This window comes from Myxocyprinus asiaticus, chromosome 26 (assembly GCF_019703515.2).
Source record: "Myxocyprinus asiaticus isolate MX2 ecotype Aquarium Trade chromosome 26, UBuf_Myxa_2, whole genome shotgun sequence".
NCBI classification, from domain to species: Eukaryota; Metazoa; Chordata; class Actinopteri; order Cypriniformes; family Catostomidae; genus Myxocyprinus; species Myxocyprinus asiaticus.
The window spans coordinates 47,080,782-47,094,654 of record NC_059369.1 but is presented as its reverse complement, the minus strand read 5'-3'; the positions used below and the strand labels follow the sequence as shown (position 1 = coordinate 47,094,654).

The 13,873-nt window shown below is 38.6% G+C and overlaps 1 protein-coding gene across 8 annotated transcripts in view; it reads right to left on the bottom strand.

The window, feature by feature from the left end:
• The window catches only part of LOC127417064 (FYVE, RhoGEF and PH domain-containing protein 4-like), a 76,993-nt gene that overhangs the window by 33,658 nt on the left and 29,462 nt on the right, over window positions 1–13,873 (bottom strand). For 6 of the 8 annotated variants that reach the window (XM_051656766.1, XM_051656769.1, XM_051656768.1 and 3 more), the window contains exon 2: window positions 11,175–11,261. The exons of 1 other annotated variant lie outside the window; for it this stretch is intronic. In XM_051656766.1, the coding sequence (XP_051512726.1) occupies window positions 11,175–11,261 (87 nt within the window). Of the gene's footprint in view, window positions 1–8,012; window positions 8,128–11,174; window positions 11,262–13,873 lie in introns of those variants that run through there. One more of the 8 variants, XM_051656771.1, reaches the window with a different exon arrangement.

Genomic DNA, 13,873 nt, shown 5'->3' with positions numbered 1-13,873 from the left:
CATGCATGTGTTCTATTAAAATTAGATTAATGATTAATTATATTTATGATTAAAATTGTTATTGATTCATACAGTAAACAAAGAAAAGCAAAACATATATACACAGAATCAACATTTAACCCCCACTATTACCCCTCCCCCTCCCAATCCCCAACCCCACCCTGACCCTCAACAAACATTCCTGCGGTCACACTAAATACACATTTTTTTTTATAAATAAATAAATTATATATTATATATAAATAATAAATCACACACATTTATAACTATACATCTCTCTCCACTGTCCCTCCCCGAGAACCCTCCAAGAACACCAAATAATTGCCCCATTTCCCAAAAAATTAATCCAAGTTCCCCAGTCTTCTTGATGGCAGTTCCACCAAAGCCGCCACCCTCCCCACCTCCGAGCACCACTCCTGAAATGGGGGCACTCCAGCCGACTTCCATCCCCTTAAAACAATTTGTCTGGCGATCATGATCATGGATGATCAACACTGTTTAGGACCCAATTTTTTGGTGTTTATTCCCTATATTGATGATCGCCCCATCGCCCAAAATACAAAGTCTGGGGCAAAGTAAAATCTGAGTGCCTAAAACATCACAAAAACAACTCTGAACCTTCAAGCAAAAATCTTGGATCTTAACACACCCCCAAAAGACATGGGTTGTGTCTTCAACTTCTGACTGGCATCGCTAGCAGTTGGGTGTGTCTTTAAGACCAAGCCTATACAATCTAGAGGGGTCCAATAAAATCTATGTAAAATCTTGAATTACATAAGGCAAACCCTTGCATCTCTAGATGCAGACTTGACGTTTTTTAGAATCCTAGCCCACACTCCCTACTCCAATACCAAGTTTAAATTTTTCTCCCATAATCTCTTGAGAGAAGTTAAAGCTCCGTCCCCCATACTCTGAATTAGCAGAGTAATACACTGATGCCTCATGACCTTTTCCAAAAGCAGTAATCACCTCTCCAAGAGTATCTGCTGCTTTAGGAGGGTGTATGCTACTCCCAAAAACAGAACAGAGCAGGTGGCACAGCTATAAATACCTATAAAACTGAGATCTGGGAATCCCAAAATGTTGAACCAAATTCTCAAAAGATCGCAACACTCCACTCTCATACAGGTCACCGAGCATAGTAACCCCCCTCACAATCCACTCTGACCAGCAGAAAGGGGACTTATTAATACATAATTTTGAGTTCTGCCATATGCTCGAGGCAACATTTAAATAAATGTCTGAGTTAAATACTCTGGACACTTTTGTCCACACCGAGTGCAAATGCGAGATAACGGGGTGTAACTTAACTTCTCCGGTTAGTTTGATAGAAAGGCTTTGCAATGGCAAAATAGGGGCAAGAACTTCCTTTTCAGTACAAAACCAGGGAGGGGCTCTCTCAGGTGGAAGTGACCAATGGACCAAATGTCTGAGACCGAATGCATAATAATAAAACAAAATCTTGGGTAGGCCTAGCCCACCTTTGTCAATCAGTCTATGTAACATTTAAATGTAATCTGGGATGCTTACCATTCCAAATGAAGGACTTTGCTATGCTATCAAATTGCTTGAAATAAGAGAGGGGGACATCTACAAGGAGAGATTGTAGCAGGTAGTTGAATTTTGGAATAAAATTCATTTAATAACATTAACATTCCCAATCATAGATAAATGTAATGAAGCCCACCTGCTCACATCACTCAAAAACCTTTTAAATAAGGGGTCAAAATGAACTCTAACTAAATCACACAAATTTGCTGGGAATAAAATACCCAAATACTTAATGCCCAGTTTGGGCTACTGGAAGACGCCCGGCTGGAAAGCCGTTTCTGGGCAGTACGCTGTCAGAGCCAAAGCTTCGGATTTAGAGCAATTAACTCTGTATCCTGAGAATTTAGAAAAGGAATTAATAATTCTATGGCGGCAAGGCACAGATCTAATGGTGTCGGAGACGAATAATAAAATATAATCTGCGTAAAACAGAAGCTTATGCGCCACACCTCCCGCCTCCACCCCTGGAAAATCATCTTCCCTTCTTATCACGGCTGCTAATGGTTCTAGGGCAAAACAGAACAATAATGGGGAAAGAGGGTAACCCTGCTGGATGCACCTATCCAGAGTAAAATAATCTGACATTAATCCATTTGTTTGTACCGCCGCTACCGGATGTCTATAAAATTAATTAATCCATCCAATAACAGTATTCCCAAAGCCGTATATTTCCAAAATCTTAAAAAGATAATCCCATTCTACCATATTAAACGCCTTTTCGGCGTCAAGTGAGATGGCCACGACCGGAGTCTGATCATTTGCCACTGACCACATGATATTGATGAAATGCCTGATGTTATCAGAAGAGCTGCGGCCCCAACAAACCCCACCTGATCCATATGTATAAGAGATGTCATAACTTTACTTAATCGGTTAGCCAGAATTTTGGACAATATTTTTACGTCTAGCTGGATCAGGGAAATTAGACAACAACTCTTACACTCATTTGGATCTTTGTCCTTTTAAAGGATCAGACTGATTTGGGCTTGTGTCATGGTTGGCGGAAGCTTTCCATTCTTTAATGATTCAATATAAACTTCTAACAAAAGTGGAGCCAATTCTGTAGCATAAGATCAAAAAAATTCAGCGGAAAACCATCTGGCTCCGGAGCCTTACCTATAGGCAAGGCCTTAATTACCTTGCCAAACTCCTCCAAAGTTATCTCAGAATCAAGAGCATTTTTTTGCTCAGTCGTCAGTTTAGGGAATACTAATGGTTCCACAAAATTCCTAATGTCTTCATCAGTAGACGAAGTCGTGGAACTATAAAGATCAAGATATAATTCTTTAAAAGCATTATTAATATCAATGGCTGTGGTAAAAATTTCCCAACCAGCAGATTTCACTGAGGGAATGGTAGAAAAAGACACTCTGCTTTATATAACTAACCAAAAGCTTCCCTGCTTTGTCCCCCGTCTTGCCCTGAATAACCAAAGCTCCACCTTCCGTGACAAAATAATATTATATCTGTATTTCAATCGGATCAATTCAATGAGGCCATCAGATGACATTCGGTGCTTCAGCTCTGCCTCGGCACTTTTAATATTCCCTTCCAACTCCTCGAGTTCTCGTGCTTTGGATTTTTTGGTGAATGAGGCATACTGTATGATCCGGCCCATGAGAACCGCTTTCAGTGCCTCCCAAGCCACGCCTACAGAGGATACTGAGGACCAGTTGGTCTCCATATAAACATTGATTTCAGCCTTTAACATTTGTTGAAATTCAGGATTTTGCAAAAGGGATACATTAAAGTGCCAACTATATGATTTATTTTTCTCCGTATGTGGCAACACCTCTAAACTCACCAGGGCGTGATCTGAGACTAAAATGTTTCCAATTGAGCAATCAACAACAGATGAAATGAGGGGCTCAAGTCCGGTATTTCTATACAAATTTTGTGAGACAGAATTTCAAAACAAAAGATAATCTATAAAACAAACTCCAGCCAGTAGGTGGAATAAACACAAAGAATGTGTAGATTCATCCACATAACTGTCCCGAATGTGTGTTCCTCCACAAAACAAACTCCAGCCGCTAGGCGGAACCAGCACAAAAAGAAACAAAAAAGGTGCTCAGTTTCCTCGAACAGTCAAGTGAATGTTCAGTGAGTCAGTCCATTCGGCTGCAACGTGAGTACCACAAAATAACTTACTACATTGACTTTATGAAGGACATCACTTGCTGGGGACATGTGAATGTTTTACGGCCATCCTTAGCATCTATTCTCAATTTGGCCGGGAACATCAGTGCAAAAGCGGCCTTCCATTGGTGTAAGAGTTTCTTGCATTCCTTGAATCGATCACGTTTCTCTCGTCAAATTCGCAAAGTCTGGGAACAAGAAAATGCTGTGGTTCTTCCAAAAAAGCCTTCCTTTACTCCTCGCCTCGCGCAACATAAGATCTTTATCGGATGATCTCAGAAATTTGGCCAGAATTGATCGGGGCCTGTCTCCCTCAGCGGATCGCCGAGCCAGAACCCTTTGAACTCACTCGATTTCCAGCTTATGGCCTCTTATGTCAAGCAGATTCGGAAAGAGCCCGTCCAGGAATTTCACCATATCCTGACCCTCTTCGGCCTCAGGAATTCTGACAATTCAGATATTATTCCACTGGCTGTGGTTCTCTATGTCCACCAACTTCTCCCAGACATGCTCCAAATCCACCTTGGTCACTAGCGGATTAGCAGACAGTCCCCTCTCCGATGACTCCAGATAATCGATCCATTTCTCAACATCCCTCACTCTTATAACCACCTCAGTGAATTTAGTCTCAATAGCAGTGATCGCTCGACGTATTACAGCAAGATCCTCAAAGTCAGCAACGACCTTCATCAGCATGGCCGACGTCAACATTTCTCACTTAATTTCCCTAATTTCTCTTGATCAAATTGACTCCCAGGCTCAAGGCCTGCTCAGGGGTGTCAGCTTGAGCACGTAAGTGTCTTTTAATGTCTCCAGAGCCCGAGGATTTTAAATTATTTGACATATTGTCCTCCTAGAACAGTTATGGAACAGAGTGTATCGAATCTCACCGGTTTATGTCATTAATAGTGTTAAAACTAGCAAAGTGCGCAGAGCTAGCCGTTCACACATCCGAACCTCGCATGGCATCACGTGACTTCCCCCATTAGATTCATTACTGATGACAACAGAGACAGCTGACAAATCCTTACATTTTCAGATTGCAGCATTCTGCTATATTTCAGTCATTTTCTGACATTTATTTATCTTCTGTATTATTAAATTTTTTTTTTTAATTTTGGTATCATGTTTTTGCTTAAGTGCTTGGACGGAAACATTATTGATTGTTTTGAAGTGTAAAACATACAACAACTTGAGTGTTATTCTTGCCAAAAATGCAGTGGGAGAATAGATTCAGCCATTAAGTACATACTATGATCCGTTTTGATTTGTCCGGCATCAGTTGTTCCAGCTCTTGTGATAGGTCACAACTTCGTTGGCCCCACCCCCGCCCAACACGGTAGCCTGCTCTCTCGCATCTGGGTTTACAAGTGCACAAGTGAGTTTTGCTAAAGGTTTATCATAGAAGTAGTTGCAAATCTCAAGGCGGGAAGATTTGAAGTTGCAGTGTCAGATTTGAGAGGTTGTAAGTGCCAATTTGTTGTTGTACTGCGAAAATGAATTAAAGTACAAAAGTAAATATGTAATACAAGTTTGTGTCTGTCGTTGTATTTATGTGAATGTAATTTACACATTTGTGACTATTTGTCTACAACTCTGAATTCAAAACACATGTTTTTGATTATTGTCTGTGAGTGCAGATTGCAACAAATACAAATATTTATTGTACAAGTTTTCAAATTCAAATCTACAAGTTCTCGAGTTTTGTAACTGATTTATCTTCATACTCAGAAGGCAAGAATTTAGTGGTCTGACTTTGCATGTGCCTGGTTAAAGAGTACAGTGTGTCACATTAAGTCAACATCTGAGTTTAATAGCAGCAGTTCCTGTAAATGATTAATGTCTGACCTTTGGTCATTAAAAGCATTCCAGATGTTTTGCTCATCTTTACATTGAAATTTGACAAGTAAAATCTAGGTTCAATTAGTTCCAGTCAATGCTTTTTGATACCATAACACCCCACCTTAATTTGAATAATACAATGTCCAGTTAATGACAAAACCAGCTATTTGAAATTTGCTGTACTGTGTGAATGCACAATCAATCTTAACCAATTTGGTTCTCAAAAGAGGCAGGCTCTGACCATAACAAGAGCCAGTATAAATGTCTTGTTAATGTGTTTCAGAGCTTGCTGTGCTATACAGGAACAAAAAGGAGCAATACAGGAAGGTTAATTAAGGTGAAGTGCACAAATATATAACAAGCTGCAAAAGAAAACGACTAAGAGTGTCTCCTTGACCATGAAAGCTAATGCTGGACAAAAAATACCAATACAACTGAAAAATGTGAACTGATTAAACCTGTTCCAACATGTTGGTAACAAAACCCAACAGGAGAAATTTTAGATTTTTTTTTAAAGTTTGTTCATAAATTTGAGAGCTGACTCTGGCATTTCTGCCATTTCGAGTATTCTTTCAAAGGAGCCAAGTGACTACTGCTTTTGAACCTTTAAGCAATTCCTCCCCAATGAATTTAATAATCTAACCTTCATTAAACCTTTTGCATTCTGAATTAAATTATTTTGGGAAGCAACTTTTAATCAATGATTCAACTTTAGAATTAAAATTTCAGTACGCAGTTGAAGTCAGAAGTTTACATACACTTAGGTTGAAGTCATTAAAACTCATTTTTTAACCACTCCACCTAACCCTAACCCCTAACTTAATATCAGTAAACTATAGTTTTGGCAAGTCGTTTAGGACATCTACTTGGTGCATGACACAAGTAATTTTTCCAACAATTGTTTACAGACAGATTGTTTAACTTTTAATTGACTATATCACAATTCCAGTGGGTCAGAAGTTTACATGCACTAAGTTAACTGTGCCTAAAAAATTCCAGAAAATGATGTCAAGCCTTTAGACAATTAGCCAATTAGCTTCTGATAGGAGGTGTACTGAATTGGAGGTGTACCTGTGGATGTATTTTAAGGACTACCTTCAAACTCAGTGCCTCTTTGCTTGACATAATGGGAAAATCAAAAGAAATCAGCCAAGACCTCAGAAAAAAAATTGTGGACCTCCACAAGTCTGGTTCATCCTTGGGAGCAATTTCCAAATCCCTGAAGGTACCATGTTCATCTGTACAAACAACAGTACACAAGTATAAACACCATGAGACCACACAGCCATCATACCGCTCAGGAAGGAGACGCATTCTGTCTCCTAGAGATGAACGTAGTTTGGTGCAAAAAGTGCAAATCAATCCCAGAACAACAGCAAAGGACCTTGTGAAGATGCTGGAGGAAACAGGTAAACAAGTATCTATATCTACAGTAAAACGAGTCCTATATCGATATAACCTGAAAGGCTGCTCAGCAAGGAAGAAGCCACTGCTCCAAAACAGCCATAAAAAAGCCAGACTACAGTTTGCATGTGCACATGGGGACAAAGATCTTACTTTTAGAGAAATGTCCTCTGGTCTGATGAAACATAAATTTAACTGTTTGGCCATAATGACCATCATTATGTTTGGAGGGAAAAGGGTGAGACTTGCAAGCCGAAGAACATCATCCCAACCGTGAAGCATGGGGGTGGCAGCATCATGTTGTGGGGGTGCTTTGCTGCAGGAGGGACTGGTGCACTTGTGAGGAAGGAAAATGATGTGGATATATTGAAGCAACATCTCAAGACATCAGCCAGGAAGTTAAAGCTCAGTCACAAATGGGTCTTCCAAATGGACAATGACCCCAAGCATACCTCCAAAGTTGTGGCAAAATGGCTTAAGCACAACAAAGTCAAGGTATTGGAGTGGCCATCACAAAGCCCTGACCTCAATCTGATAGAACATTTGTGGGCAGAACTGAAAGCGTGTGTGAGCAAGGAGGCCTACAAACCTGACTCAGTTACACCAGTTCTGTCTGGAGGAATGGGACAAAATTCCAGCAACTTATTGTGAGAAGCTTGTGGAAGGCTACCCAAAACATTTAAATAAACAATTTAAAGGCAATGCTACCAAACACTAACAAAGTGTATATAAACTTCGGACCCACTGGGAATGTGATGAAAGAAATAAAACCTGAAATAAATCATTCTCTCTACTATTATTCTGACATTTCACATTCTTAAAATAAAATAGTGATCGTAACTGACCGAAGACAGAGTGAAAAACTGAGTTTAAATGTATTTGGCTAAGGTGTATGTAAACTTCTGACTTCAACTGTATATCACAGAAAGAGAAAATATTTGCAAGAACACCTTTCAAATCTCCACTAATTTGCTCTGTTGCAGAGTTGTTACACCTAAACAAGCCATGTAAACCAATAGAAACAGAAGACAAGCAGCAGTACTTCTGTGATCAGAGTTAAACCAGAATAATCTCACCATCTGTCTGTTACAAAGAGTCCAAGTAATCCCGGGACAAATGAGGCAAATACAAGAGCTGCTTTCTTCATTCAAGCCTTCCGGTCGTCTATAAAACACACTGACTGAAACTCTGTGACAGAAGACAGGAGGAAGCTGCCCCTCCCTCCCTCCCTCCCTCCACATATACACACACACACACACACACACACACACACACACACACACATACAGAACTGTGCAAAAGTCTTAGGCACATCAGATGTTTCACAAAAACATTTGTCTTAAGATGGTTATTTGTATCTTCAGCTTTAGTGTGTCAATAGGAAATATAAATGTTAGACTCACAAACATTACTTTTGCAAATAGAAAAGATTAGAATAGAAGAACAGGGAGCCCTGCAACAGATGTCATGGCCCCCACAGAACCCCCACTGAACATCGAGTCAGTCTGAGATTACATAAAGAGACGGAAGCAATCGAGACAGCTGAAATAGATAGAAGAACAGGGAGCCCTGCAACAGATGTCATGGCCCCCACAAAGCCCCCCACTGAACATCGAGTCAGTCTGAGATTACATAAAGAGACAGAAGCAATTGAGACAGCTGAAATAGATAGAAGAACAGGGAGCCCTGCAACAGATGTCATGGCCCCCACAGAGTCCCCACTGAACATCGAGTCAGTCTGAGATTACATATAGAGACAGAAGCAATTGAGACAGCCGAAATAGATAGAAGAACAGGGAGCCCTGCAACAGATGTCATGGCCCCCACAGAGTCCCCACTGAACATCGAGTCAGTCTGAGATTACATAAAGAGACGGAAGCAATCGAGACAGCTGAAATAGATAGAAGAACAGGGAGCCCTGCAACAGATGTCATGGCCCCCACAAAGCCCCCCACTGAACATCGAGTCAGTCTGAGATTACATAAAGAGACAGAAGCAATCGAGACAGCTGAAATAGATAGAAGAACAGGGAGCCCTGCAACAGATGTCATGGCCCCCACAGAGTCCCCACTGAACATCGAGTCAGTCTGAGATTACATATAGAGACAGAAGCAATTGAGACAGCCAAAATAGATAGAAGAACTGTGGTGAATTCTCCAAGAAGCTTGAACATCCTAGAAAAACTGTGTCCAGGTGTATCTAGGAGAATTGGGGCTGTTTTAAAGGCAAATGTGGTCATATCGAATATTGATTTTGCTTTTTTATGTCTACTGGACTTTGTATGATGTTAATTGATAAATGAATTGATAATTTATGGCATTATTTTGAAGACATCCTCACTATGCAAAATTTTGTGCCTAAAACTTTTGCACAGTACTGTATATATATATGTATATATAAATAAACATACTATTGTCAACCAGAAATCCTCAGATCTTGAACTCAGCAAACATTTGTCCCAACACATCTTCCTCATAACGTTCATTAAACTGTTTACCAGATTCCACTGCAGATCTCATTTATTTTAATCTCATTTTGACATTGTGTGGAGACAGAGAAGACTTTAGTCGTGGGCATCTGACATTTCACAACCACAACTCAACCGAAACCAGACGTGTGTCTTTAAATATTCCACTTGTGTCTTCAGAGTTTTTCAGTTGCACCAAGTTAATAAACTTAAAAAATCAAGTCACTTCCAATATTTACACGGGGCTATAAGTGTGTTGTCATGTAGATAATATGTGCAAATCAACATGCCAAGCAGGAAGTTGAGCTCCATTCCTGAAGTACAACACTTTAAATTCTTCACTATGACATTGTGTCCTCTAATTTAAGCAGTCAGATCAATTTTATCGTGGTATGATTGTTGAATTCATATTTAACTAAACATGCCATACTTTGCTTATTCATTTGGTATGTGATCACTGTAAAATAAACGGACTAATTAAAAGTATGACCAGGAAAACCACTTTAGGTTAAATACTACAAAAACCACACCCAACAATGACATAAAGGTAAAGTCCTAATATAATCAATGATAATCATTTTAGTCTACTATGTCAGATGTGCCAGCCAATCCGAGCTCAAACAAGTATGACCAGCAAAACATGTGTAATGTCATGTCATCATAGACCTCTTTTGATATTCCATAAAATGTCTGGAAAACCGAAGCTTGTCAAGTCAATACTGACATCATCATGCTGATCAGACCATAGACAGACTTTGTGAAGGAAATGAATGTGAAGCTACAGACACTCACAGCACATTGTGAACAATAAAGGGGAGTTCTGGTTTTACACTTACATGTACATTTACAATAGCATTCAAATGTTTGGGAACACCTAATTATTCTTTATTAGGACTATTATCCACATTTTAAAATAATAGTAAAGTCATTAAACCATGAAATTACACAAACTGAAGAATTGCAATTACGTAGCGACCAAATATTTTAAATCAAAATATTGTATTTCACTCTCTTAAAACAAAGTTGCTGCTCTTTTGTGTCTCTGTTCATTCTCTCCAGAAACTTCATGAGGTGCTAAACACTATTTAAGGAGTTCATCTGTATGCTGGACACTTGATCAATATTGCACCTTCACTATCATACTCAAGCTCATCCATTCATAACAGATCAATAAATACAATTTTAGTTTTGTCAAATTCAAACATAGGTGCAATTTATGTTATGTTCTACTCAACTAATCCCACGCATTTAAGTATAAGTTGTTAGGTCAAAAGGTTTTTAGGATCATGACAAACATAATTTCAATCAAGTTTGTCCAAACTTTTGACTGGTAGTACATTAAAATACCATTTTCATCCAAAGCAAGTCGCAAAAAAGTATTTCTTCATGCTCAACAAAAGGAATAATAGTGCAACACTAAATTTAAAGGTGCAAAGCATTATTTTGCTGATGGAGAACCACAGACTGCATATCTGTACACAGAATTTTCACAATGGACAATAACACACCATCTTATTTTCCACACAACTGAAATTAACAGAACAAATCACATTCAGTATAGATGGCAAGACATGCCATGTTTAAAGAAGACAACATACTGAAACAAACCAAACAATGAAAATGTTCAGCCATTAAATCAGGCACACAAGCTCAAAGCGATGGATTTACATCTTGGGATTACACAGTAGGTCTAGTAATTATATATCTTAACCTCATTTATCCATTAATCCTGAGAAACATAACTTAATATAACTTAATTCTGAAGTGCCACCTTTGCTCTGTGCGATCTTCACCCCAACACAAGCTTCCTCTTCATCAGATTGTTTGGACGGAAAGCAGCTCGGCTTGCCAGCTTTATCTGAAAGACACAAGAGAAATATTTAATTATTTTACAACTTTTTTATACAGAAGAGAAAGGAGGGATAGGAAATGTTTAGGGAAACGTCAGACTCGAATTTGCATTGCCCACATGAGCACTAAAGCTCAATGTACCATAGCACATATGCACTGACCACTATGCCACAACTCTCTCACATCAGGAAAGAGCCACTTAGGGTCAATTAGCATTCATATATTGTTGCAAACTAGTCGACAAACATATGTTCAAGAAGACAAAACAGAAGTAGAATGTTCTGTAAACAGAGACATGTGTAGGCGTCACCTTATCTGGATCTAGAAACCAAAAAGTCATGTTGTGGATTTTATGGTACAAAATGAGGTAGATGCAGTGTTAAAGGGTGAACTTCACGAAATCTGAAAACCCCCTAAATATAAATAAATAAATAAATAAATAAGAAAAATAAGAAGAAATAGAAAATAGAAAATAAATAAGAGTCTATTTTAGAATTCCACTAACCTCAGTGGTTAAGCCCTCTATTACCTCATCATCGAGGCTAATGGGGATTACAAAACAAAAAGCATCACATCCAGACGCATTCCGGTTATGAGAATTCGGCTGGGAAAGTGTTTAACTGTCAACAAAATAACGCCACAATGCAAATAATCGTAATAGTCCTAAAAATATGCTTCAATATCTTAATGCAAAACATACAGACATTGCCTAGTTTTGGGGTGAAATGTGACCCGGGCATGTTTTTGTGAGATTCACCCTAAAAGGGAAAACACAAAACTGTATCATCTTATAATTAAAGTAGACAAAAGCTTTCTGGATGACAAAAACACTTCATTGAACAGAAGAATTGCTGCAGGAAGAGAGAATATGAGAACATTAATCCTCCATTTGTGGTAAAACAAAAGTAAAGTTAATCTTCAGAGAGCTGCGTTAATCTACTCGATTTTTAAGGCACATAAAAGATGAAACCATTTCAGCAAACAAGCAGTACATGGTCTCTAAATGTACACGTGCGCATTCACACAGATGCACGCAGCTTATAAAGTGCAGATGAAAAATACTGCAATAATAATTCTACATAATGCTACTGTGTGACTAAGAAAAACAAGAGAAATAAAGCAGTGCTAAATGACAGAAAAGTCAAATGAAAGTGGACACAAATGTAACAATGAAACTTAGAAATATACCAATGATGTAATAAAGCAATATCACACAAGTATGAGTGCCGATGCACAACAACACAAATGCATGTGTGATGTTGCTTTTATACAACAGTTCAACATGCAAATATCAAGTAACTTGCATTTTTAATCAAATATAGCCAGTTGTTTTGTCTATTTCTGCTCCACTATCGAAAATAGTTTCAAATAAACCCAAAGCCAAATGCAATGCACAGACTGACAGTGTGTCTAAAACACAGAAAACACACAAACACTGACGCGTCCTGGTGCTGTTTTAAGAAATATCAGCTCTTTGGAACACCACTTTTTCCAATCAGATTACACGACTGGAACTACTTTTTTTTTTTTAATAAATTTAATAAAGTAAAAAACAAAAACAGTTGTGTGCTATTAAATGGTTCTAAAGTCTGTTCAATGTACTGTAAAATGAGTTTTAAACAAGATATATTCTGTGTGTGTGAGTTATCCTGATTGTGAGATTAAAGCAGGGCTTTTTCCCCGATACCATCTGGAGTCCTTGTGACAAAACGGTCTGTTGTTTACACTCACACACTCACTCACACACTCACACACTCTCTCACTCTCTCACACTCACACACACTCTCTCACTCTCTCACTCTCTCACACTCTCTCACTCTCTCACTCTCTCACTCTCTCACTCTCTCACTCACTCACACTCACACACTCTCTCACACTCACACACTCTCTCACACTCACACTCACACACTCTCTCACTCACAAACTCTCTCACTCACACTCCATTTTTAATGAAGAAAGCATTCTTTAGGCTAACAGAACAACCACAAGAAACAAACTTTAACAAGTATTAAAGAAGGGGCTGATGGGGTCCTAAAAAACACCCCTCTTTATGAGCTCTCAGACACACTTAATGACTCTCACAGCAAACACTGCACAACAACACATTGGATGTGGAATTGTGTTGTGCACTACATGGATTTTGGTGTGCCATACTTTGATGAAATATGGGAATATAATACATTTTATAATACAAATTTGAATACATCTATGACGTGTCATTTATATAGTAAACTAAAAAAAGTCTCTCTAACTTTTGTCTCAGATACACTCAAAGATCAGAAATCGCATGCTTTTATCACCTATACTTTAAAACACGAACAAAAAACAAACACTATTTTGTCCCTTTCGGCTTTCCATAGTTTGAAACACATTGTGTATGGCTGTATACAGTTTCATTGATTCGTCGGGGACTTAAGTTAATTTACAAGAAAGCAGGTTGTAAACAGGCTAAATAGGTACTAAAGATGAAAAATAATTGCTAGATCACCTAAAGTTTGCTACATTTATTGCATCGTGTCTTAAAGAGTTTTGCTAAACAAACAAATGTCCTGGCTCATGACTTTAAAGTTAGCAAATTCCTCGAGGACATCTGTATATATTACTCCTTATTTTCAGGGT